At 38.9% G+C, this 27,460-nt stretch overlaps 2 protein-coding genes across 2 annotated transcripts in view; both read left to right on the top strand.

The window, feature by feature from the left end:
* LOC140942397 (protein sidekick-1-like) overlaps positions 1-10,833 on the top strand; it is a 35,243-nt gene extending 24,410 nt beyond the window's left edge. Inside the window, exons 25-32 of the mRNA XM_073391368.1 lie at positions 1,009-1,071; positions 1,490-1,742; positions 2,634-2,921; positions 3,941-4,072; positions 4,868-5,047; positions 6,098-6,235; positions 7,222-7,336; positions 7,880-10,833. Of these exons, the coding sequence (XP_073247469.1) occupies positions 1,009-1,071; positions 1,490-1,742; positions 2,634-2,921; positions 3,941-4,072; positions 4,868-5,047; positions 6,098-6,235; positions 7,222-7,336; positions 7,880-9,008 (2,298 nt within the window). The 3' untranslated portion in view covers positions 9,009-10,833. The remainder of the gene's footprint in view (positions 1-1,008; positions 1,072-1,489; positions 1,743-2,633; positions 2,922-3,940; positions 4,073-4,867; positions 5,048-6,097; positions 6,236-7,221; positions 7,337-7,879) is intronic.
* Positions 10,834-12,181: 1,348 nt separating this feature from the next.
* LOC140940328 (protein tweety homolog 3-like) lies at positions 12,182-27,046 on the top strand. Its single transcript, XM_073389267.1, has 15 exons — positions 12,182-12,332; positions 13,966-14,135; positions 15,083-15,194; positions 16,270-16,472; positions 17,684-17,779; positions 20,697-20,769; positions 20,879-20,957; positions 21,682-21,737; positions 22,748-22,813; positions 23,403-23,522; positions 23,823-23,863; positions 24,419-24,508; positions 24,739-24,783; positions 25,306-25,405; positions 25,933-27,046. Exons 1-15 carry the CDS (start codon positions 12,195-12,197, stop codon positions 26,128-26,130), a joined length of 1,587 nt encoding a protein of 528 aa, XP_073245368.1. The 5' UTR covers positions 12,182-12,194; the 3' UTR covers positions 26,131-27,046.
* The last annotated feature ends 414 nt before the right edge of the window (positions 27,047-27,460 follow it).

The raw sequence follows: 27,460 nt of genomic DNA, 5'->3' as shown, positions 1-27,460 counted from the left end.
GGTCAGCCAGTCGAACTCGCAATCCGTCGGTCCCGGGTTCGAGTCCCGCTCTGGCCATTTGCTGGATTTCAAATCCTCGGCCGCACTTGTAAATAGCCAACTGGTTGCCTCCTGTCAGTTGGGGTTTTTAATCCTGTTGTGTTAAATTAGAATTATTTGTTTCTAATTATCTTAGTGGAGTGCCTGTAAATTAGCTGGATAAGCTAAGCGCACTTTCCGCTATAAACAAACTTTCATTTTTTTAAATCTTTTACCCTGGGAGCAGGGCAATCAATGGAAGATTGGGTAGTGGTGTACAGGGCTGTTATTAACCCCTTAAATCCTAAGATCAAAATTGAGATTCTCATTTACTGTCCCTATACTTTTTCAATAGAAGTAGTGGGGAGAATTTGTTGAAGTATCAATTAGACTCATCTTCCCTGATCATATACTCAATTCTCATGACCACTCTGTTTTCTAAAGCATTGATATTGTAAGGAGAAATTTGATGCCGATCACTCTTAGGGGTTAAAGGGTTAAGGGGCGGGGGCCGGTGATTTCCCCCGGCTATTAAGAACGTGCCCCCGGCTACTTTCATAGGGAAATAGAAGAAACTAGAACCAAAAGAAATCCATAGCTGTTGGATTCCCCGGCTACTTGTCGTATTTACGCAGCAACTTGAAATCTTAGTGATAACCCTGGTCTACCGCTGAGGCCTTCAAACCATGACCCACTTTAAGGCAAAAATTGCACATTTCGCCACCCAGAAGACGAGAGACCAGTTTAATCACTTGGAGTCGTACCATTTCGCATTTGTGGTGCCATGTAGAGTCTTTTAAAGGGTTCCTGTCAAAAAAGACACCCTGGTGAAGACGGTAAATAATGAAACGGGTACACCCTGTTTAAGACTCAAGACCCTGAAAACCATACCCGTTTGGACCCAGTAAAGGGATGCCCCCTTCCCCTTCCGGCATATACCTTGCTTTTGACTCGCAATTTGATTGTTTTGCGGCTGATTTTTGTAATCAGGTTTATGCGGAAGATCTATCATTATCGAATGAGGGTCGCCGTCGCAGACGATCGTTATTACAGGTATGGCGGCTAATAAAAAACTTATGCCCTTTTTGTTTTTTTTGTTCAGCCGAGCGAGGAAGGAAGGGAAGGCTCAATCAGTGCGGCTGCCTAGTATAAAACCACGAGACGAATTAATCTTGCTCAATTCGTCTAGACTTTTTGACTCTCTGGTATAAACATCAACAGTGAAATATTAGTATCATACTTAAGAATCTTAGCAGAGCATTTTTACAGAAATGCGTAAAAGTCAATCAACAGAAAAATTCTTGCGCTTTGCATACATGATAATGAGTCTTTATGTAAGGGCCCTGCTTTGTTTCACGATTTGCGCATTGATATAAGACAATAAACTTCAATCTGTAATCTTCAATCTGTGTTTTATATCCTTTATACCGTGGTATCAGCTGAGATCCGTGTGATCCGCTACTTTTTGTAGGTTCATAAGGAAGATCGTCCGTTGCCCGTCAGGTGGAAGCGCAGTATGAAGCGACGAAGCAGGCATAGACGGGCCTTACCAGTATGTCTGCGAGAACCTGGGCCGAAGGTGTTGTTTGTCCCTCCTCACCAGACCACTGCTAACATTACCAACCTTCGAAAGTTTGTGACGTATAGGATCTGGGTGCGAGCATATAACTCCATTGGAGAGAGTCCTCCCAGCACTTCAAAGGAAATCAAAACTCATGCAGATAGTAAGTACGGGGTTGAATAGCTGATGAGGTGATATTCGGTAAAGAAATATCAAAAAGTGTCAACTGTGTTAAAAAAAAACCCCACAAACGTTTCGGGTTTGTGACCCCTCTTCAGTGTGAGGAAAAACCGTTTTACAGTACGGGGTTGAGACTGGTATGTTTTGAGCATAGAAAATGGTAGGAAGAAACTACGAAAAATCGTTATACTTCTAATCCTTTAAGCCCCAGTGTCCACATAAAAATTCTCCAGACTGACTGTACTCCATACATTTCCTTAAAGAATTAGTTGAGAGATTTTGTCAAAAGATCAAAGCATATTCCCTTTGGTGATCATTTTCTAAGTTCTCATAACCTTTACTTCTGATCCTTTATTGATATTGTATGGAGAAAATTGATATTGGTCACTCTTGGGTCTGAAAGGTTTAAGGGTGGTAAATGGAAAGATCTGATTTCCTCCAACACCCATCGTTATACTGCCTTGAAAATCGCGGATATCCGTAGAGTGTCACCAAATTGAAAACCATTTTACCATCTTCCCTGAAAGATAGAAAAACTACTAAAAAAAGACGTTTTGTAGTGTTGACTCCTTTCAGCCGCCTTCGGACGTTGCACTGTTGTTTTATGTCCATTAACCCTTTAAACACTAACATCTAAGTTCAGATTCCCATTCTTTTTTCCCTCTAAGTTTATAGAAGTAGTATAGTGTATATGTTTATAGAAGCAGTGGGGAGAATTTGTTGAATTATCAATGACATCTATCGTGAGTGATCATGTCCTTAATTACTGTCGTCAGTGTGTTTTGCAAAGCATTGATATTACGTGGAGAAATTTGATGCTAATCACTCTTAGAGCTTAAAGGGTTAAAGCGATATTTTAATTTTGATTTGCTAGAACCTGGGCCTCCAGCTGTTTTCACCAGTGACGCGGTATATAATACACGCGTGGACTTGTCCTGGACACCACCTTGCGAGCCGAATGGCCAAATAATCGAGTACGAGATACAATACGGGAAGGTAACAACGAACACGAAAAAGGAAGTGATCGTCTCTGCTGCAAAGGAGAAGAAAATAATAAACGATTTGGAAATGTTGACTGACTACTCGTTTCAGATTCGAGCTAGGAATTCTATGGGCTACAGCTTGCCTAAGACGTTTGTCAAAACGACAAAAGGGCCAGCAGGTGAGTGTAAAAATGCAATTTGTCGTAAAGAAAGGAATATTTAAGGTGACTCGACCCAGTTATTTTTTGGGGGTACCAGCTTACTTTGAAGGTCTCTGGTATCCCAACCTTAACTTTAATCGTAAGTCTAACATATAGCATTTATAACGTATAGATCAATCTACAATATAGCATAAAATTTTTGGCGATCGGAGTAAATGTCGCGTGGTTATAGTGCCACGCCTCTTTGGAGTCTGAGTGGAAATTCTGCTGTTGCCAGCATTTTTTTCGTGAAAATCTCTCGGCTACATATAGTGCGCATTAGTGCCTTACGTTGAACAGAGTTTCACCAAAATCGCAAAGACCCAATGCCAGAAATTCAGCGGTCTGCAAATTTAGGTCATAATTTATGTGAAAATGATAAGCAAACTTTACACGATTATATCTATTAAACTATGAGATTTATCCCTTTATTTTTGGGGATCTTTGTAACAGATGGGTCCTTAACATTTTCACATAAATTATGACCTAAATGAACTTACGATGCAAATAGAACTCGAGCTCTTTGACATCAAGAATATTTCAGCTCTCCGATTTTCAGGGTAGCAGTTCAAGTTGTTTGTACATTATATAAGGCATTGCTCTTTCATGTGCATTTTATGTTTGCTATTATAGCTCGTATGCGTTTAGTGGGTTAAATGTTTCGATTGTAAAGTCATTAGCTTCGCAGAACTATTTATAACTATGTAGTGAATACTCCATAATTACATTTATCGCAATGAGCTTCTATGGAAACGGCGTCTTAAACGAAGCAACCTCTTCTTCCGTTGATGGTTTTTTGCACTCTCTGCATGGTAAGATTTTAACATTACCTCCCCGCATATGAACTTCTCACGCGAGTTTTTCTCGATTTCTCACTGTTATAGTGTTCTTAAACTATTAATGTTACCTCAGACAGGGTAGACGACTACTTTCTCGTAAATATTAACTGTCATGTAAAACAAAGCTAGTAACACTTATCCCACTGGTTCCTCTTGCAGTACTTCCTGGCAAACCTGGTAAGCCTGTGGCTATGATCACTCCGGGATCTTTACAAGCTGTGATTAGCTGGATAAACGGAGATAGTGGCAATATTCCATTTGAAAAATTCGAGATCCAATCAAAAGTAAATGGTAAGTAAACTTGCTGCAGAGAAATCACTTAAGGCTTAGACCGTTTACAGACTACCGTCTGTTTTGCAGTGTGAATCGATTGCTCTCTCCAATCCTTTTCAATTTTAAACAGCGTGTGAGATCTGGGGAGAGTTATACCTGCCCACGATATCACCCCTAAACAGTGTGTTTTCTCCCCACGGTCGAAGAGGAATATTTTTTAATTACAAATGGACAATAATTCATATTGCTATCAGATAGTTTCATTATCACAATTATTACAACAAATTAAATTGACAAGTTAACTCTCCATCAATTCTGTGCAATGTAAATGAGCATACTTAAGTGTTCAGCTAACTTTGTAAATTTTCAATGGCGTCTTAATACGGTCATTTTCTTTTTTTCAAATACGAGCAGGCAATCCCTGAACTAAAAATTAAAATCCCTGTGCAGGAGCCTGCGTAGTAAGCGTTTCCAATCGAGTTATTGCGCGAAAGTTAGAGCGGGATTCCTTTTTTTCTGCTCTCGTCCCAACTTTTCTCGACGAACTCGCGCGGAAACGCTTGCTACGCAGGCTACCTGTGCAGTGTATGAACAATCCGTGAACTACTTTTGTGAATTCTCTTTTAGAAGGATCTCTTATAGTAAACCTCTTCTAGTTTTCCTTTGCCCTATTTTCGTTTTGCCACTTTGAACAGAAAATTATTTATCTTACGTTTTCTAAAAGGACCTTAAAAAGTCCTTAAGTGTACCATAATCTTTGTTATGTTTTCTTACGTTGTCCTTATCTAGCTTCATCCTGCATTTATTTCTTAGGTTCTACGCAGTTTCAAACTAATTGGGAAGCAAGTCCTGACGAAACTAAAAAGAATAAATCATATGTTTACTACACTCTGGGTAACCTTGAGCCGAACAGAGGATATATCTTCAGGATTATCGCCTGGAACGCAAAAGGACGTTCCCCACCGTCTGACCCTTCAGATATAGTCTTTACAGGTAATTTGTTGCCTGAGCATTATATTGTTTTCTGAAGCGTGGAAGGTACTGACTGTAGACTCTTGCCTTGAGAAAAGCTCGCTATAACAGACAAAGATAATTAGGGCAGTTACACTACTACATGAGAAATTTCTGCAATCTGATTGGCTTAGAGCAGTGGTATTTCAGTTTAATTTGAAATACTTACATGTGAAAATTACAAACCTCTTGCGGGTAGTAGTATAAACAAATAGTAGCATGATTTGTACGTGATATTTGGCATAAATACCACTCGTGATATTTCAAATTTGTCTCAAATTTCACTCGCCTAACGGCTCGTGAAATTACGTATAACAATTTTGAAATATCACTCGTGGTATTTATGCCAAATACCACTACAAATCATGCTATTACCTATACTAACTACATCCCCAGCAAAACGAAATTACAGTTGTTTGACTGAAATAAACTTGCGCTGTTAGAAACTTACGCTATAACAAATTTTAAGCAATGCTCCCCGTCCCCATCCGTGAGTCCGGTCCAAGCGGTTGCGACGGAGACTGCGCATACCATCCGTGGGCCTCAGGGGGATTTCCATTGTTACTAATTTTGACGTGCGTACGCACGTAAACAAAACCGAGGCAATGTATGAAGTGTCGCGTGTAAATGTTATTTGAGTTGAAGCTTGCTCAACCAGGGTGAATTTCCACTACCGCGTAATTTTTACGTGCGCACGCGCGTTAATGAAATAGAGGCAATGTATGATAGGTCGCGCATAAATGTGAAAGTTGAACTTCTCTCAACTTTGACGTTTACGCGCGACACTTCATACATTGCCTCTGTTTAATTTACGAGCGTAAAATTTACGTGCGCAGGCGCACAAAAATTACGCTGCAGTGGAAATCCACCCAAAAGAGCATTCCCACTTGATTGTGCTGACTGTACTTTCTCACTTGAGTGTCGCGCCTATGAAGTAGCTGCCAACTCCTCGTCCTAGCTACCTACACTGTACACTACATTCAGTTTTTACTTTTAAATCAATTCTTGACATGTGTTATCTGATTCTTGTAGGAAATGTCGACGGTCTCGAAGAACAGGAACAAATATTTTACAAACGATGGTGGTTCATTTTGCTGATGGTGTTTTTTGCCCTCCTTCTTATATTTCTGATCCTGGGTTTCATTTTTGTCTGTTACCGCCGAAGGAAAGGTAAGTAGTAGCCGGCGAATGAAGCATTATTTACCCTCATCATCACACGTATCCCTACTGAAAACAATCCACTTTTAGTAGGAATTAATTTTGTTCTTATGTATGGCTTTGCAAATGATACTTATGGGGGGCGTTGTTCTTTTAGAGTGGTTTTCGTTTGAGTGTCGTAAAACCAAAACCAAAGTAATTACTCTGGCCAATCACATAGGACACAGACAATACATTGAACCAATCAAAACTCGAAGTAATTACATGTGGCTGACGCAAAGCGCGGGAAAATGCATGCGAGCGCGTCACAATTGGCTTTGGTTTTACTTCTGATTGGATGAAAAGGTGGCGCGAATCTTTTAAGCCAATCGCATCGTGTAGAAAGTGCAAAACCAATTACTTTTCGACACTCAAATGAAAACCGCTCTAACAATCATGTGTCGCCGATTATCCCTTCAAGTCCCAATATCCTCATGTAAATTCTCCAGACTGATCCTCATACATTACCGTAAAGAATTAGTTGAGAGAATGTGATAAAAGATCAATGCATTTTCCCTGAGGTGATCATTTTATTAATTCTCGCAACCTATTCTCTTCATATCGGGGAGCAAGTGATGACGCAGTGGTGAGAGCGCTCGCCTCCCACCAATGTGGCCCGGGTTCAAATTTCGGCGTCGACGCCATATGTGGGTTCAGTTTGTTGTTGGTTCTCTCCTTTGCTCCGAGAGGTTTTTCTCCGGGTACTCCGGTTTTCCCCTCTCCTCAAAAACCAACATTTCGAAATTCCAATTCGACCAGGAATAACGTGGACGAAGAACCACTTTGTGGATATGCTACCTCTAAATCATTATTTACTTATTTTTTTATTTATTTTAAATGGATATTGTTAGGAGAAAATTGACGTTGTTCACTCTTGGGACTAAAAGGCTAAATTATCGACGGCGCGGGCAAGGGAGTTAAAAAATTTCATCTTAACCGTGTGTTCTTTTCATGTTTAGATAAAGCGCAACAAGGCTCATCTTTAGGACCGTCTACTACACAGAGCACTCTTGAAGTGATGAGATCTTCGAGGAACGGAACTATTCGGAGTGGAACTCTTCCAAGTGTACAAATGTACGTGTTTTTGTACGGGATTAAATACTGTTAGCTCTCTCTCCAACCCTGGGGCACTCCCTTATAAAAATGACGGAGGCGCTTGTGGTACCTTACCGTGGGTACCAGAGGGTTTTTTTCCTTCTGTAGTTCGCGGCGAAGCCGCGCGGGGACAGCGAGGCCCGAATCGCTGAGAAAAAAAGTAACTTTCGTCTTGGACCTTTGTCAAACCGTGCGCACAGGTTATTAGTTCATCGTAGGTATTTAGAGAATAGACCTCTGGAGCCATGGTAGTGGTACGGCGTACCTTAACCTTTGAGAGGGTAAAATTTGTGGTGTGTTTCCGTTCGTGAACGTGAAATTTTGAATGAACGCAATATTGGATTTTGTGGTGAAATAAGCTTTCCACAAAGACAACAAAGGAACGATTGCAGCGTCTTACAAGACTTAGATGTAAGGTCCAATACAGATGACTTTGAAACATCGTTTAAACGGAAAATTGAATCGTTTTATTCATTATTTTCAGTAACTGCTGATGAATTGTCCATTTATTTCCTTCCCCAGTACTTACAGGGACACCGAACCGGCGGACGAGGAAGCGAGTAGCGTGGAATCTAAAGAAGAGCTATCTGATGATAGTGACAGTGGTGTATCTGAGGTGACTTACAAACGCAAGGCTAACCTTAAACTCATGAACCAAAACACCAACAGTCCTAGTCTTTCCCCGTGGAGAGACTCCCTTGGACGGCCGCGATCAACACAAAGGCCGTCAAGAAACCGAAACCTTATCGAGCACACGACGGAGGAATCCGACGCTCCCGACGAGATTCCGGTTACCAGAGGACTGAAGTCTTTCTCAGTGATGTCGCTACCGAGGGATCAACGAGATGTTCCTCCGGCTTACGACGGCCGCAGGTACATGGCAAAATCGGCTGACCATTTAGATCAAATTCAACGAGGTCGACTTCCTCCCGAAGCTGTTACATCTTTCATATCGTCTGATTACGAGCAGAGGCATCAGAAACCAGCCTATCGCGATCGTCAAGAGCCCTATTCACGGTTAAGACCCTCAAAACCAACGGATGCGTTACGAACGTCGCGGGATCGGGTCGACTATAACGATGATAGCAGTTCGCCACCACAGTCTCCAACTCGTCCTAACTTCGGAAATTTCTCTTATTCGCCGAAAACAGAAATTCAGCGCAGAAGCAGAAGAGAACCGAGGAGCAGTAGTTTCCGTAGGGCGCTCCAGTTTGAAGGAAATCCTCAGGATTCTGATGGAAGCTCGAAATATTCGGATCGGGCGTCGTCAAGTAGCAACGACCACCGGGATACTAAAACGCTCGTTGATTCTCGGAATCCCCCGAGAATTCAATATGACGAAGAACCAGGACGGAGAAGACCTCCTAAACTTCAACCTCTGGTATCTGATCGATTAGCCCCTTATCCATCTTCAAGGCCCCGAGGTCCGCCTTCTCCGGGTACACCAGTATCTCCCGCACCATCGTATCACACTGTAGACCCTGTGTATGGAGGCAGAATATCGCCGTCTTATGGGTCTAATAGAGACGAACAAAGCGATCAGTCAGACGGCAGAGATCCTCGAGTGATGTACTTGGACAGGAACGCTTACAACAACGATACTTACCAATCCAGTGACCCGCATATTTCTTCCTATTCCTCTTTTGTCTAGTAACAGAGAATAATAGTTCCTTTTTCAAATTATGCACTGTGCGTTGTTAAGCCCCTGGATTAGGGGAGTGGCTTAACCCTAGATGTAAATTGACACTCTTCGGTATTAAAGGTAGAGTTTACTACCCCATTCCCGGCGACAAATTCGCTGTCGAATTACCGCCCCCCGCGGAATTTTGTGACAGTCAAACGACTGGAACATTGAAGAACGTCAAACTCTTGCCCAAGAGAGGTCTTTCTGTCTATTTTCCGCGGGTAGTCCGTCCACTCCTAATCAAGGGGCTTAACATTGTTAGGTTATTATTATAGTCTTAATTTAACACAAAAGTGTTTCGAATTTACCGGACTCGTATCTGGTGCTATCCCGCTGGGATGTTAAAAAAATACCTTTAACCGTTTAAGCCCCAGCATCAATATGCATCTTCTCCGCACTGTTCTTCATACATTCCTTCTGGTACTGCTGGAGAGAATTTGTTCTAACATCACAACATTTCATCTTTGCTGATCATTTCATTCATTCTCATGACCTGTTTGTTTGATCAGGCAGTGTTATTGTTGGGAGAAATTGGATGTAGGGGCTTAAAGGGTTAACGTATAGATACGTCAAAAGACACAGTCACATGGATTGAGTCCCCCCCCCCCCCCCCCTTTTTTTCTGTGTTTATTATCTGTCAAGTCTCGCTCTAAGCGAAACCCTTACCAAGAGGCACAGACGGTCGCGTTTGTTGCGTGGATTTTTGTTGTGACTTTTCGCTAGCTAGTTGTAAAAAGTTGCATAGAGTTCGGTATAATGTTTATAACTGCCTCATCGTCGGGCTTTTTCCAGCAGAGACAGATGCTGGAAAAGAAAACTCAACGGTGCTAGCTGGAAAATTTCCCCCTATCAGATTTTGGCAAAAAAGCTAGTTTTGCTGTTGTAAATAATTTACTGTGCGTTGCAAAGTAGAAATTGTTATGGCTTGCTGTATTCTTTTAGTGTCTGATAGTGTAAAAAGTTAAATGGTGGCTTGTATTTTTATAAGCGAGCTAATAGATATAAGTATTTTTGTACCTTTTGCAATATTGTAAAGGCTTTATTTTTTTATATTCTTTCGCTAAAATTATCTAATGGTCATATCGTTATGGTTTGATCCTTGTCACTTACCTCTTAGCTGTATTTTTAGCTGTAAATAGTCTTACATTTTGTTGTGAAGGACAATCCCGTCATGTAGTTTATTATCTTTGAAGAATTTTAGGTTTAAGAAGTTAGCCATTGCAGAAACTTTGACCAGACACCGCTAGTACATTTTTCGCCACAATAGCTTCAAATTCAAAACACACACAAAAAAAGTGTCTTGAATCTAACTGGTTCAAAAATTGAGGAGTCTGGCTCATTTTAATGTTATAGTTTGAATTTGTTCCAGGTTCCTCTCTGTTCCTCCGAGCGAGGAAGGCACAGAAGGAACCTGGGTTAAAGATGAGGCATCTGAATTTTAATTGTAAGCTTCAAAGCTTACAAATGATTAGAAGTGAGATTAGAAAAAATAGTTTATGTCAGTGTTTATGAACGCAATCACATAATTTTACCGTCACATTAAGATAATTTCAGACTTCGCTTCTTTTAACCGCAATTGTAGTCATGTTCTTTCGGTGGAAGATTGCAGACGTTCCATTCATGCATTTCTTCATTTACAATCTTAGCTAACGTGTTATGACATTTCTATTTGACCTATGGTTTGCAGCGTGAGTTTGATCGCACTCGATCACTTATTGTGGATGGCTTTTGCTGTTAATGGATGTTAATGCATTGCGTTGTATTGTTTTCAAACAAACGGCTTGAAATGACATTTGTAGTTCAGTTTCTTGACTCTGCCAAGGCTGGTGCGAGTTAACAAGCGCCAACATTCTAATCTCTTGTTTACTCGCCACACTAATCTCCACACATTTTCTATGTTATAAAGTCTGGCGGAACCTTGTGTTGTTACTTAAATATTTCTCAGCGTTGGGTGACAACATAAGTAGTCTCCCTCGTCCTAACAGAAATCAAAGACAATGGTTACGAAAAATTTGGGGGGTGTACAATGTGCATTATGGTTTCGGTAAAAATGTTACCACCAACACCCTGGGGAAGTAGTAAGTTTTTCCCCTCTTGTCAGCCTATTCCTCACCTCTGGACACACAGAAAGAGACAATTTCCCATCCCGGGACTCTCAGTTATCGTAGACCTAATTCCATCAAGAGAGAATGGGCTGATTCTCTCTGATCCATTAGATATTACTGAAACTGACGACCCTCCTTACTTTACGAAAGCTGCAGCCTTTCGAGCTAGCTTGTTTACAGGGGGTCGTTACTTCGGTGGGGGGGGGGGGGGGGGTGGATAACGTTGCAGAAGAATGTTGCGACTAAACCATTTTTCCGCCAAAAAAAAAACTAAATTTGGACAACAGTAATTTTCGTAATCCCAACTTAGTCACTTTCTGTTTATGCATCCCGAAATGAACTGTCACATTTGCAACCCCATAATAGTCAATTTAGTCGTGAAAATCAAATCGAGACCCCATTCACCGGCACATCCCCATTGGCTTACTATTAGGAAGTACCCCCCACCCCGAGTTCTATTCTACCTCTTTGAACCAACGCACCCTCAGCCGCGTTCCTGCTACACCAGATGTAATATGTCAATTTAAATTTGACGAAAATTTCCCGTTCTTGATGAAAATTCTTCGTTTTTTTAAACGCAGTGCATTGTTCTTGATATACTCCCCTTAAGTTTCACTTGACTATTGATTCAAAAAGTAAATATACAATAACGACGCACAACCCACAATCCATCGGTTCGCTGTGATGGGGGGGCTAGGTGCTCGAAACGCCAGATTTTCTATCTTTCTGGGGTGATAAATCGACTTAAACAACTCTAAAACCCAGTTTTGCGCAATTCAGTTTCCACCGTATTTTAGACCAGGCACCAAACATCTCTGAACCAGAATCCTTGAAAGAGAAACTCCAATGCTCATAAAATTGATGAATTTTCCATAAATGATGCCATATTCTAGACCCCTATAGCCTCCCACGTTTATGGCAGTAAACCTCGTCCCGCACTCCAATCCACAGCGACTCTAACCCACGATCAGGCGGTCCTTCCTGCGCTCAACTCTTCCTTCTGTCGGAGAGAGACTGAGGACTAGTTCACTGAAAGCAATGGCGCACAATGGCGACGAATTGTAGTGTTGGAGAGATTTCTGCTCCACCTTGGATCGCAGAATTTTTTCACTCTTTTCAGCATCGTAATTTTGATTTCCAGAATGTTTCGTCCGTTTTCGCTCCCACGATTCCCGATTACCAACAGGTTGGTATGCATAAGGTCGAAAAATTGTATTTGTATACATTTCAGGAGTGTTGATCGATATCTGTTGCGTTCTTTTGCAAAATTGTCTTTGAATAAGATGCTTTACATTTTTAATGGATTGCACTGAGGCTAACAGCCATTAAAATGGCTGCATTATAATGTGTCTCAGTAAAATCATCGTGGTGAGGCTAATTTTTTTGTAGATCACAGACATCACACATGCATTACGTAAAGCTCTTTTTTTGGCATGCAGCAAAAAATTGAGCAACTTCAGAATACCCCGCCACTTAGGAACGCTTTAACACAATAGGCAGTTTTGTTATTCAACGAGATGCTAAACAGTGGCAGGATATTCTGAAGTTTAGCGATAAATTTCGCCCTATTGACCGGTGTTCTAAGTTTTTGATATTGAGTGGCTCACAAAATGTTCAAAACTTGAAAAACTGATCAAGTCATTGACTTTATTGATAATAAAACTATGTTACATGAAGATGATGTGAACCGCTGAAATACTAATTTTAGATAAAGATACAATTGCGCAATGGTGACTGCAATTTTAAGCAATTGCAAATTTACACGAAAAAAATTTTTTCGGGACCTCAATGGGATTAGAACCCATGGCCTCTGCGTTAGCACTGCAGTGCTCTACCATTTGAGCTATGAAGACCCATACATTCGGAGCAGGCCAATTTGTTGAGTTCATCTTAACCCTTGAAAGGAGTGAAACATGAAGATGATGTGAACTGCGAAAGTACAAATTTCAAATGAAGACATGATCATTGCAGTGGTAACTGCAATTTAAGCAATAATTTGTCAATAAACCCGAAAAATTTTTTCAGGACTTCCATGGGATTCAAAAAACTATGTAATTTGTGGAATCTTGGTTTTTACTTTCAAACCTGTAAGTCCCTGCAAGAGTGACCAACACTAATTTTCTCCTATCAATATAAGTACATAATTAAGAGAAATGGTTATGAGAGTGATTATGAAAATAAACACCAATGAGAAAGTGGTTTGATCTTTTACCAAATTCTCTCTACTAATTCTTAATTTCTTCAAATTTATGTATGTGTACTTAACTGTGAAACTCGGAAAACTATGAGCACCAGAAGCAGGGGTATAGAATGGTTCCTCGAAAAAGGTGGGTCTTGGAAAATTTTGCCTCGATCTCAAAATCTTGAAAGCGTTTGTGATAGGTCTCGAAATATATATCTCATTTTCGGGCGATTTTGCATCTCAGAATCTCAGATTTTTTGAAGTCTTGGTCTTGAATTTTGAAACCAGGGTCTTGCAGTCTTGCAAAGTCTCGAATTTACCATTCTATACCCCTAGAAGCATTTCTGAAATGAAAGCTTTACCACTGGAACCACACACTGAATAGGCCTTATTCAAAAATACCAGAATACTCTTTGGGTGCAATCCTTCCAGATAATCTGGATCAGAGTAAGTGATTCGAGATCATTTGGATCATGATTCATAAAATGAACTGATGCATCCTTTCCAAGGTTGGATTGGTTGGTCCCTCTGATGTGCTATGTTCTGGGTGATTGGATCACTGATCCTGATCTGTATCATCCCGGCCAAAGTATTAATAATTATTTTCTTTATTTCTCTTTCTTTTATTCATTGACAGGCCTTATTCCTCTTTGCCGCAGTTCCATGTCTGTTTGCTGGCCTAGTGTTTCTCATTTTCTGTGTCCATTTCATAGCTAGCTGGTGTTCCTGTGACAAACAGCATAAGCCATCAGCCAAGTGTGTTAAATTCCTTAGATGTGTTGTTCTTTTAGCATCAGTTTTGTGCAGGTTAGTGATCATTCTATGTCAATAATAATAATGATGATGTAATTTATATAGTAAACATTTATATCACTATTGTCCACATAGCCTTTGCCACAGCTGAAACTAAATTCTGGTTAAGTCCATCTGCAAAACAGCTCTGGAATTTTTTTTCTGGGTCCCCACCTGTGTTCCTGGATTTGAGCAGGTGCCATGATTGGCCAGTTAGAAAAGCCATTGTCAATTTGCCAATCAGGATGAAAGGAAATTCAAAACGCACTTCTGATAATTTGTTCAGTCCGTTTGGGCCCCAGAACAAGGATATCGGTGCTGCTTTGCAGACGTTACCAACCCAGGTTAAATTATGTCTGTGACACATGCTATTGTCCACACATAGAATCTCACAAATCTGTGATTTGAACAATAAAATTATGAGGGCCTTCTACAATGTTAGACTGTATGTAAATACAATTCAGAGGGGTACAGTTGAACCCTGCTTTATGGACACTTGCTTAATAAAAGCACCTCATCATTATGGATAGTTTTCTTAGTCCCTGGAGAAAGCTCTTGCATTTTCTCTAAATTCAACTCACCTAATAAGGATACCCATTAATTTAAACAATGGAAATTTGTTTTTTGTGAAATCATCGGATTCTCATAAAGATACAGCCTCACTAATGTTGAGACGCTTTAATGTCGCCTGTGTGCTGTAATAAACCTTTCCTTTCTCGAGGTAAATAATGCTGTTGTGCAATCAGCACCTTGCCCATCATTTTACTTGTCATGCAAGAGTTTCTCCTTGCATCTGTAACATATCCATCCCAACAGGGATCTCTTGATTTTCATTTTTTTGGCTCAGATATGCCTCATTCATTGTTGAAGGACTTGCTGGAATATATATTAAACTTATCCTTCAGTGGAACAATGTGAATAAACAATATATTAACTGCAATCCTTGTCTTTTTCTGTTTCAGTGGATTTGTCATTGCAGCCTTTGTATTTAATGATACAGCAGATGAAGGTGTAAAAGGAGTATTGACAGCTGGCCACAATGCCAATAACACACTGTTAGAAATCCAGTCAAAGGTAGTTTAGTACCCTTGACATTTTGTCTGTCTTTTGAATATACTAGCTTATTTTTAACTGTTGAAACATCCTAACTACTGAAAAAGGAAAATATTTTAGTGAGATTACAGTGATGTTATTAAGGACAAGCTAAGCAGGCTTTTTTATTTGTCCATAATAACTCCATGTCTTTGTTTTCCAAAGCAATTTGAACCGGTGGTAAGTTTTTTTCAGCCAATGAAACAAGCCAGCTGCAGCAGGCTCTTAATATAAGCTGATGTTACACGAGACAATAATATTATTCATAACAACTATTTTTAGCGCAACACAGTGTTGCAACATTGTTGCGACATTGTTTGGAATGGCTACAACATTGTTCCAACATTGCAATACAGTGTTGCTAAAAATTGTTGTTGTGAATTGTGCTGTGTAACATGACCTTTAGTGTTATCCCTGAGATTATGTGACGTGACACTAGATATCAAATTTGGTGATATGAATAAAGATCCCCCATTCCAACATTGCAATACAGTGTTGCTAAAAATTGTTGTTGCGAATTGTGCTGTGTAACATGACCTTTAGTGTTATCCCTGAGATTATGTTACATGACACTAGATATCAAATTTGGTGATATGAATAAAGATCCCCCCACAAAATAAAACAAAATATGTTACTTAGGGTAATACTTATCGTAACATTAAATTCAACATTCATTCAGCGATGTGTTATTTCAAAAAACATTATTTTTGTCTTGTCAATACACTCCGTACAGTGTTCCCAACTTAGCTCGGACCATATAACTTGATTGTAGAAGGCAAAGAAATCAGTAAAAAAAATTAAGGCAAAGTATAAATTAATGTTATTTAAAGCTGCTTAGTTTATGACATTATCTCAGCAATAAATGCAACATCATAAGACAAATTCTTATAAGCTCAGAAGAGCTTAGTGGATCTCCAACCTTAACAGTTTTTAGAGTTATTTAAAAAAATATATGCTCAAGATCAAATAATATTTAAGAATAAATTAACATTAGACCACTGTGCAGTATTTTCAGAAGAAAGTAGTTTTCCAGTGATAATGCATTTTTCTTGTGTAGGTCAATTCTATCAAGGATGACCTTGTGGATCTGGATAGTAACATTATTGACGTACAGAACTGTAAAGGCATGACTGATGCCGCACAAGCTTTGATTCATGAAATTAGGGAATATGTTGGAGATGTTATTACTACCATTGTGAAAATCAAGAAAGTCAGTATACCACCTTATGGGGATTATGTTGAGGACATTGAGTATTATAGGTAATAATGAAGAGCATATGAAATTCATCTGATTAGAGGATTTAGTAGAGCCAATGATTCATTAGGTGAGACGAGGCATGAGGTCCTTGAAAAATTTATCTCGGGCTGTGCCCTAATACTTCAACTACTACTGTTCTTACTGTGGTACAAGTAACTCCTCACAGCTGATTTGAAGTATGACAAGCTAAACTAATGAAGGAAGAAGGGTTGCTTGTGTGTGTATATTAGAGGTATGTCATAAAAGCATACACTAATGTCTTGTCTGCGAGGGAGAGAAAAGTAGTAGCACTTGGCTAAACATTCAAATTTGAAAGGGTTGAAACTATGGAAACAAACATACTGAAAGTAAAGGATAATATATTAAGGATTCCACAAGTGCAGAAGCTTTGGGCAGCACCTTCGACTAATGTGACATGGGTTTAAATTCCTGCATTGACACCATATGTGGAATGAGTTTGTTGTTGGTTCTCCTCTCTGCTCTAAGAGGTTCTTCTCGGGGTTTTCCAGTTTCCTCTCGCTTCGAACATCAAAATTCCAAATTTGATCTTGAAAGTCTCTCCAACAAGCGGGGGATGGTTAGAGGGCCACAGTTTTAACTGTTCTTTCAACTGTCAAGGGTCATCCTAATTAAATAAAGTTACTTTGGTTTGGTTTCTGTTTCAAAACAGATAAAAAAAAATGTCTACTAGCAAATAAAATAACTTTCACTCTGGTTTATGGGGAGAAGGGGCTGGTGCCTGGGAAGTAAATATTATGTCTCAACACTTGCCTTGTCTTTCATTACACAACTCAGCATGTTTTTTATCAGCATGGTCGGTCAAGGATCAAACATGACAACCCTGTCATGCCACAAAATTTAATAATTGCCACGAAAAGTAATAAGAATCACTGCAAAATGTGATAACAGTAATAAAATTTTCAACGCAAAATGTATAAGTTCAACTTTTCAAATGCGTAAAGTAGTAACGCAAAATATAATAATTTCAGAATAACATGCATGGTGTTTTTGAAATAAATCAGTATTGTGACTCAGTTATCAGTGGCAGATCCAGATCGTTCACTAAATGATAAGTTATTGTTATAAACTATAATAATTTTTTATAAATGAAATAACAGTTACATTTTGCAGCATATCAAAAAATTTCAGCTCAAAAAACTATTAAACATTCTCAGTCTATGCTTTACTATTAACTTTTTGTTTTTCCCTGTAGATGGTGGGTTACATTTGGCACAATGTGTTTGAATACACTCACAAGTTTGTTGATGATCTATGCCATCTTAAGAGGAAGTAGATGTGGATGTATTCTGTAAGTTTTTATATCCATGTTTTATGCACACAAATCTTAGAGTAATCAACTGTAAGTAGTTTTGTTGGACTTGACTGTCTCTCTTCCTAAACTCTAACTTCCACTGACGTAGTTAATTTTTAGCTCTGAAGAGGAAAATACTGAGCATTATAATTATAGCTGAATTTTTGAAAACCAGGTTAGCAAAAAAAATCAACTCATTTCTACTTCTTGACTATTTAAAACAATAAAAAATCATTCAAAGGCCAATATTATTAAAAGCCTCTATCTGATGCCGGGCAGTAAGTCAGTGGTCCCAAGAAGCATTTCAGTGAGTTCAGATTTAAAATGATGCAAATTTTAGAACATTTATTCAGTAATGTGACTCCATGAAATTTCACACTGTTGTCATTTGAGTCTAGAAATTTTTAAGTTGAGTGAACTGCAGCCAAAAAGTGTCTGGTGAAGGCTTACACAACACCTTAGATAGTTAGCCAAAGTCTGCTTTTTTCACTGTCCGATAAATGACAAGATTTTGCATGGAATAGACAACAAACTGATAGAAATATAGTGCACAAATTATCACCTTCTTATCTGCGAAAACTGCCCTATGGTTCAAAGCCAAGAGCCTGCTGAACCTAGACCTAGATCCAGTTTTTCCTGAGTCGAAAATAATTGGTTTTCCAAGGCACAATCAGCTAAGCTAAGCTAAACACCAATGAAATGTTTTTATGGCCTGGCACAGAATATTTTAGTGCAACAGCTCAACCACGCGACCACATACCTGAGTTCTGCCTGTCAGCACTATGCAGAAATCACACAGTTACACAGTTACGCGACACTGATACAACCATCCACCAAATTTAACACAAGTGAAATATCATCAAATAACTCGGAAAAACTCAGCCTGTTGGCAGATAAACACGTCTAGACTTTTCTCTTACACCCCTCATTATTTAAGTTCCCAGATGCGCAGTCACACAGTTGGCATACCAGCATAGACCCTGTTTTCTCACCAGAAAGTCTTGGCAGAGGTCAAAGTTCACCAGCAATTTTGCTCTCACCTAATAGATTTGACTTCTAGAAGCCTGTTCCCGAGGCCAAAGACTTAGTGGTCACCTTAGAAAAGCGAACAATATCGTACCTTTCTGTCTCAGCCTGGATCAGGGTGATTGATCCGTTTAGCCAAATGAAACAAGAACACAATACAATATTGAATGATGCAGACTCTGCGAATCGTATTAACTTTGTCTCATCTTAGAGCTTTACATGATGCTCTCCAGTTAACTTTTCTCAAGGTGACCGATAACGAAACATGAACTGCTAAATGGCACCGAAACCAGCTTTAGGCGCACACTGATTTCAAGTAACTGTCACTTGTGTTAGACAGGGAATTCTGGGTAGGGATAGGAAAACATCCTCTAGGAAGGGAGGGAAGAGGGTCTAGGAAGAACGCAAATTCAGGAAATTTCCTCTACAGCCACTTCTACACAAATCCTTAACCACAAAACAACCAAAAAATGACATAAGCAAACAACACAGTAAACAAGCCAAGACAGGGGAAGTTGAGAGAAATTACAAAATGTTTGCAACCCAGTTTTAACCCATAAATCCAGGTAGAATTATTCACAGTTTTAATTCAAAAAGTGTAGGATCAAACCACAGTTTAAATGCTGTTTGATTTTTGTTGTCCTCATATTTTACTCCAGCTTTCCAGCAGCTCTTTCAGTTTGTGGCTTCAAATTTGTATGTGTTATACACAGGGTTCTCAATAGAAGGCGGCACCCGGCGATTGATCGCCGCTTACTTTGGGATTTATAGCCGCTTACTTTGTGTTTAGGTCGCTTTTCTTTGCTTTGTTTTGACACCTCTGGCTTTGCTGAAGAGCCTCCTACTTTATCAGTGATCACCTCCTACTTAAAAATCTATTGAGAACCCTGTATACAGGGTGCAAAGAAAATCATTTTTACAGCTTGCCATTTGGGCAAGCTGAAGCTACCATTTACTAGCCAAGACGTCATTTGATCTTGCCTCAAAAGCTTCGTGAAGAGCAGAACTAGCTGATTTCACAGTTCTTCTGTTATTCGAATTCCTCAAAAAGCATCACTTGCCCTTCGGGCAAGTTAAAAATAGGATTCACTAGCCCAACAGCAAAATCCACTAGCCCTGGGCTATCGAACACTACTTTCTTTGCATGCTGGTTATAGTTTTTTTTTTATTTTTTATTTTTTTATTTTTTTTTTATTGACAAAACACATATTACAGATGCAAAATTTAAAACTAAAAAATAAGTATATAACAATATTACATCTTGGATCAAAATTACATAAAGACGAGAAAAAATAATACAACAGTTGTAATAATACGCACAATAACGTTAGACCTGCTAATTAACAGATTATTCCAGTAAGATGGATACTCACTAACTAGTTGAAGGAGGGGGTTTTTCGAAATCGTATCACCAACTGATTTTAGCCTTAAATTCATCCAAAGATAAATCTTTAGGAGCTAACTTATTTATGTACAAGTAATATTTAGCAAACAAAAGAGTAAAATCGAGCTTTTTGACAATTGCCGAAGAGCTTTGATTCTTTATGTCATTATTAAGACCAAAAATTAATTCACTTGAGGATGGCGCAAAGGAGGTGGCATTCTCGACGTTGAACCATTTGATTACTTCTGAAAAAAACCACTTGGTCCAGTGGCAGTTACAAAAAGTATGAATTATTGAATCATTTTGTCTGCAGTAAGGACAAAGCACATTTTCTGCAATACCATACGTATGCTGGTTATAGTTTCTTAGCAAGTTATTGATAGATCTGTTTTCTTTTCATGTAATTATTAGACCGTAGAAAATTGGGCACCACTTTACTTTTTGCTCGGACTTTGACATGCCTAGAACCGCTAAACAAGGTGATTGCCTTTACTTAATTTTCAGGGCTGTTTTAGGTGGAACATTCAGTCTTGCTTTGGTCTGGTCAGGTGTTGGCGTCGATTTGGCTGTTGCAGTCGTAAGTATTTTTGTTTATTGATTTTTGGGACTTGATCGATGAGTTTTTTGGTCAGCATTTCCAAACTCATAAACATTTGTTTTTGTTTTGCTATGTTGCCTCTTTTAAGGGGATGTCTGATCTTTGTGTTAATCCTAAAGAAACTGTGTACTTTTACATCAAGGATCAGTCCACATTACAAAAGACTGGTAAGGGTAATAACATTAAATTATTTTATATTATATACCAGGCCCCAGTTGTTCAAACGTTGGATAGCGCTATCCACCGGATAAATCACTATCCAGTGGATAGTGTAATTGGTTTCCCTAACACTTATCCGCTGGATAGTGATTTATCCGGTGGATAGCGCTATCCAACGTTTGAACAACTGGGGCCAGTATATTATTATATTATGTTATAATAAATGATATCTTTTATTCAGGCACTGATAACAAAATTTTAATTTGCAAGTTTAAAACATAATTTTTTGACATATTAAGCCATTAAGAGGCTGTGGAACAAAGTGAAAATCTCTTTTTTGCCTTTTTACATGCCTATTCGTGATTTGATTTATTTTAATACTTTATTGTAATTATGAGTATTTTTGGCTACTCATGATCTGGATTTAAATTCTTAGTTAGCATTATTGGAAACCCTGTACTTATTGCGGGCTATGTTCTAGCTACATGATTGTTTAATTACTGCGCACCTAGTGCACATTGTAACAATGTAACATTGGCACCTTATTCATAGAGTTTTTAAATTATGTGCACCTTATAAATTGTCATTTATCTTTCCCTAGCTTTAAGGTGTAAATTTTTATTTTACAGTGGTTTCGTCTCTGTAAATAAGCTAAAAGCAAAATAACTTTCAAACTGAACTTCATTGTTTCATGTCGTATTTAAGTTTTCCATTATAATATATATTTTACAGGAATTGTTAAGTACTATATGGAGTGTCCTTCCGGCGAAATAAATCCTTATCAAAAGGTCAGTCAAGTATTAATTTTCATAGAAGCTTTATTTATTTTAGTAGTAATACCCAAACATGATATGATTCTTTAATCCACAGAATACTGGCTAGTGGTTGCCGTTAATGCGAGTACTTTTCTGTTTAACAATCAACAAAGTAGCTCTTTATTCATTTGGCTATTTGTAGCTGACACATCCAATAAGAGTACGTGTAAACTCTAGCCTGCGTGGCGGGCGTTTGAAAGGGAAGGGAAAGGGAGTTTTAGGCGTGAGAGAAACACGAGGGTTGTGGTGCACAAGGCATTGTGGCACGCCCTCCCTCCTTGCGCTCCTAAAACTCCCTTTCCCTTCCCTTTCAAACGCCTGTCACGCAGGCTAGTGTAAACTCTTGACGTGCCACTCATTACATTATGCTAGACTTCATGTCTCTTTTATGTAACACTTCTTCATTCATTCATTCATTCATTCATCGGCATTCATTTGTTCACTTGTTATCCCATTCACTTATTGACCCTTTCATTCATCCTTTTATTCCCACATTGGTCAGTCAGTCAGTTATTCTTTTATTTGGCCTCAGACATGAGGCGCCTGGGTTTATTAAACTGAAAAGAAACTATATTGATTCAAGATTTAAAACCTGCTTTAAATGAAAGTGTTGGCAGCGAAAAACTTTTTCTCTACTACCATCATTTATTATAATTACCTGCAGACTTCAAATTGAATCTGTTACGTCATTTGTTGTCATCAGTCATTGTTTTTACCTGTTTATTATGTTCCGTCCTTTTCTAGATGTTTAAATTTTACCGTTATCTTTTTGACCGTCACTTCTGAAGATGTATGTTGTTACATACAAAACATCAAGTCTTTAAAATCTTAGTTTTTTGCAACATGCGTTGTTTCATCATATTTGTTACTGCAGTTTGTGTTTTATTTTTACTCAAGTTGAAATGGCCGAAGAAGAAGAGTGTTTAAATAGTTTCTCTGGGATAACGTTTTTCTTGTTGGTGTTGTTGTTTTTCCTGATTTAGCATGCTGATAGAGCCAGCGAAGTTTTAAATGAAACTTTGACTGTATTTTCAAGGTTAATGCATTTGGTAAGGAAAGTTAATAATAGCAATGGAGCCAGATTAGTTTGGCAGCAATTTTGTTTTAAGCTGCACTGTTGTATTCTGATAAAATCAAAGGCTCCTATAAACCATCCCTGTGAACTTATAGTGAGAAAGACAAAGAGAAAAAAATTGGTTAAGAAAAAAATGGCCTTTATAGCCTCAATCCTACATTGCAAATCTGAAGACTTGGCAGGGCATACCAAAATGAATAAATAAATAAATAACCTTCGCAATTGCTTCCAGAGAAGTTAACCGCCATTCGAGTTACAAGGCTATAGAAAGCTAATACCAACACTTACCACTTAACCCATAAAATTGCCCCGCAATTAATGTATTCGAGAGATTGCCAGCTCTTTTTACCTAATAATCCAAAACAAAAGGATTAGTGCGAGAAAGAAAAGTTACCGGTATATGGCATTGAGTGCGCTCACTATTGCTCACTTGTGGTTTTGTGGAGTCTAAAACAAGTTGGCTGCACCTTGGGTGTCAATCTTTTGATAAAACACTCCTGATCGTATTGTTCAGACTACTTAAAATGTTTTAACCTGGTGTTCTTCTATTTGTGTGTTGACAGGGATTGAAGTTAACAGGGGATTGTCAAGAGGGACTTTTAAGCTGCTATGATGACCTGAAACAAACACAAACTAGCCTTTCGGTTATCGTGAAAAACTTGAATTGTACATATACACATCAGGTTAGTAGAAAATAGCAATGTTCAGACACGTTCACTTGGTCGTCTTGGGTTGATCCCCCGCCCGCACTGATTTCAAGGCAGAATTGGTGCGGAACGTTCCGTGGAATAGGCGGGGTTTGATTTTGAGGTTCTTGGTCCTTAGATAGAATATTCTTTTTGGTATTGTGATCGTACCACAGAAATAACTTGAAAGTGGGAGGTTTCTTTTGTCTGCGGGAATCTAATTGAAGGAACAAAGATGCTGGTTCAGAATGCTAGTTGGTGTTTTTTACTCATACTTTTTTGTTGCATTTCATACAGCAATTTGAGAGTGCTCGGTGTTTCATATGCAGTTATATTGTGTAAGTAATCCTCTTAATTGTGCTTCGTTCTAGACGAAAATAAAACGGAATCGTAATTACCAAGACACTTTGGGGAGTATTTTGGAATTTTGTCAAGAATTTATATTATTCGTATCAAAACACTCAACCTAGTGTTTCATCCTATCTGCAGTCACCTGGAAGTCGACCTAAACTAACTCGGCCGCGCCTTGAATTTACAGTCCACTGAGGTTGGGTGTCTTAATATTGTGTTTTTAAAATATCTTACCTCGTTCTTTTCGACACTTCCCAACTATGGAGTTCTTATAGGTCTATTTGAATTTAAATGTATTTTTCTCATTTTTCTGTTTGGCACTTCTGTGTTCTCCAAATAACTCTCTTTTCCTTGACGGGTAAATTTACCTGCGTGAAATATGTCAGCCGAGCGAAAACTGGGTCGGAGATAGAGAGATAAAGCTTCTCCCCAGGCTCCCCTCGGCTCGTTTGCTCTGTCCAGTCACAACGAGCCAGTCCGTTCACTTTAGTTTGCTTACCCGACTGCAATCTATTGGAAATACTGTGTTTCTGTCATTACAGGCCAGGCATGGCTGAACTGCTGTTGATGACCCTGATCATTGGCTGTTTACTGATCATAAATCTCACTTTAGTGCTGCCCATTTATCTCAGGTAATTTGCAGGTTCTTGACCTTTCTGGAATCGTACGAGGTGTACATACCCTGCTGGGGTGCCATAGACTTTTCATGCGAGGTTTCCGGTGGCTTCGGCCTTCGGCCGACTATCGAAGCATCTTGCCGCACACGAGGAAAACCCAGAGTGGTGTTCAGTAATTGGCACAACAGTCAGACAATTCTATTGATACAACTGTATTAAACTGAATGTACTTTTTTTATTATTAGAATTCCAAAACATCGAAGACGGGGAAGTATTTTAGACATGTGTGGGTAAGAACCATTTGTTAAACTACGGGCTGCACAGGCTTACCAGCTCCTTTTCTGTTTACGAGTGGAACTTTTCTGAATGCGACTTTTCATCAGGTGAAAATAAACTGTTGGAAACGCTCAAAATGAACACGTGATTCAACTTTGTTTCAAGTACTACGTCGCCAACCGTCTTGATGCTTACAACGACTTAGTACCAGTTCTCTTTTGTCCCTTCATGGAAGAATTTATTTCTCTTTTATTTTTATTTGACAACTCAATGCACTCCACCACTGTATGCTTGAGATCTGTAGTTTTGTTTTCTTTGAAGTTAGGGTATCAACAAACCTTTCTGATGGTAGTAAAGTATGATTAAACATTAACTATATACTCCGCGCTATATCATCAAGCCAAGAGAAAAAGATTATTAGCCAGCCAAGCTGAAGACAAACGCCCCCCTAAAGCTATAAAACTTACACTTACGTTACGTGATTGGTCATATTTAAGATAGCTTAGTTTAAGAAGGTACTCCTTCTTCCCTTGCAGCTCAGATTCACCCATTGGAACTCCTTACCAGTCCATTTCGGACGATAATCACAGAGTGGAGACTGTTCCTCTCATTCCCAGTACTCCTCCGGTGACTACGGTACTACTTTGTTTTTGGTTGCTCATTTTAAAAGAATCCTTCAGAATTATGTGATGTTCGTTTTCTTTTAAATAACTTCAGTGCCTTAGTTTCAACGGAATTAGTTGGCACACAAAGTTACTAAACCATAGTTTCTGTCAGTTTTACAAAGGATACGCTACACTTTCTGTAACATTGTTTTATCATTCAAACAGTATCTTGGTTTCGCTGTTGTTTTTTTGTTTGTTTGTCTGTTTGTCTTTGTATTTTTTGGCGAAACGCGGAGCTGCCGTTGTCCTCCTAGGACATTTATTATCCAAACTTAGAATGATCAGAGCATTTTTGGCATGATAGCTTTAATGATAGCAATTTTTTCACTTATGCGCATGTGCATACCATTCTGCGTACGCAGTTAAGCACAGTAAAGTAGTTAACCTTAATTGACGCAAATAGCTCTAAACCAATCAAAACCTCGGAAAAATGATTTTTAAGATAAATACATTGTTTCCACGAGAAATTGTTTGAAACTTCTATTTTATTTGCTTTAGTACAACTCTACAAACCATCGATTATCAGCGGAATTTCATTCATGCGAGGAGTCAGGAAGAATAGGATACTACAGTTACGGAGGTACTCCCCCAGTCCCCCCTCAGGGACCCTCTAATACCACTCCGGTGGTGAATTCTGGACGTTCCAATCCCAGCATTCCTAGCACAAGGGGTCCGATCACCAGCATGGCGTTTTAAACACGAAAGAATCAAATGGTGAATATTATTAGACTATGATTTATTTATTGTACTTATTTGTGTTACTGATCAAGCGCGACCCTGCATCTTAAATTACAGGTGAAAAAAAAATATATATATATTTTAAATAAATAACAAAAATCTTTATTAACAATAATAAATGCTACAACCGTCAGAATTGAAAGCAGTGTCGGTTGAAAATTCTGGGCATTTTAAAAAGTAGCGAGCTTAAGCTTAAGCAACAACGACTGCGACGGCAACGCGAACGTCAAAAATCAATAGGTTTAATAAGTAAAACAACAATTCTGCGCTCGCATTACCCTGATTAATGTATTTGCCGTCAATAGACAAGAACGAAGTGAAATTTCTTATTTTCACATTTTATGGATGATGTAAACAGAAGAAAACGGTTTTCTTTTACTGAACCTGAATACTATCTTTACAACCTTAATTCAGTCCAGAAAAATTCTTCAACATCGACAAATTGATTGAGATAAAATTAAAATGATGAAGTTTGAAAAAGCACGAATTAGCATTTCACTGACGCTTCTTCTGCCGTCTTCGTTGTTTTTTTTCTTAGGCTCCCAGCTATTACTCCGACTCAGGAGATCAAGTCGGAACTTTAAATTATTCTCTCAGCTACTCTCAGTACTTTTCTTACACCAAAATTTCAGGGGCGCTTACAAGACCTTCAGTATCGCGCTAATTTGTTCAGGGCATGAGGAGAGGTGATGTGTAGTCTTTAGAGCGCTTTCCGGCATTCAACCAAAACTTTCGAAAACTTGGAAACAACGGAACAAATGTTTCGAGAATTTGGGTATGCCTCGCGAGGTTGTCCTCTTTTTGAGAAATTTTGGATAATGCTGTTCCATTCGCCACTAAAAGTTGCCGAAAATTCAAACCGGACGTTTTGGTTTGAATGGAAAGCGCCCTTAAGGTACGGAAAAACGGGCAACAAAAAACATGCAACTTGTTTTGAAACATTGCAGCAAAACGAGTTGCAAAGCGACATTGCGCGTTTTACCACCCAGATCAAACCTGTCTTGCAACAAATCAGGTTGTTGACAGGTTTGAACGTCGGTGGTAAAACATGCAACATCGCTTTTAAACTCGTTTTGCGGCATGTTGCGAATCCAGTTGCATGTTTTTTGTTGCCCGTTTTTCCGTACCTTTAGTTGTTAATACGGCTTGGTGTTTTGTTGCTAGAATTTCGCGAACAGCGCGTGGTCTCATTGGTTACCTCGAGGTCACGTGACATCGCACAATTGACGTCAGAGGGTAACAGGTTAACTATTTAAATGAAATCACTCTTTTTCAAAATAGCCAACAA

This window comes from Porites lutea, chromosome 6 (assembly GCF_958299795.1).
Source record: "Porites lutea chromosome 6, jaPorLute2.1, whole genome shotgun sequence".
Taxonomy (NCBI): Eukaryota; Metazoa; Cnidaria; class Anthozoa; order Scleractinia; family Poritidae; genus Porites; species Porites lutea.
This window is presented reverse-complemented; position numbering and strand designations above follow the sequence as displayed.

Coding starts and splice junctions, on each gene's coding strand:
- LOC140940328 (XM_073389267.1), top strand. CDS start 12,195: ATGGCGACGAATTGTAGTGTTGGAGAGATTTCTGCTCCACCTTGGATC. Junction 12,333..13,965: donor CGATTCCCGATTACCAACAG/GTTGGTATGCAT, acceptor ATTCATTGACAG/GCCTTATTCCTCTTTGCCGC. Junction 24,509..24,738: donor GTGCTGCCCATTTATCTCAG/GTAATTTGCAGG, acceptor TTTTATTATTAG/AATTCCAAAACATCGAAGAC.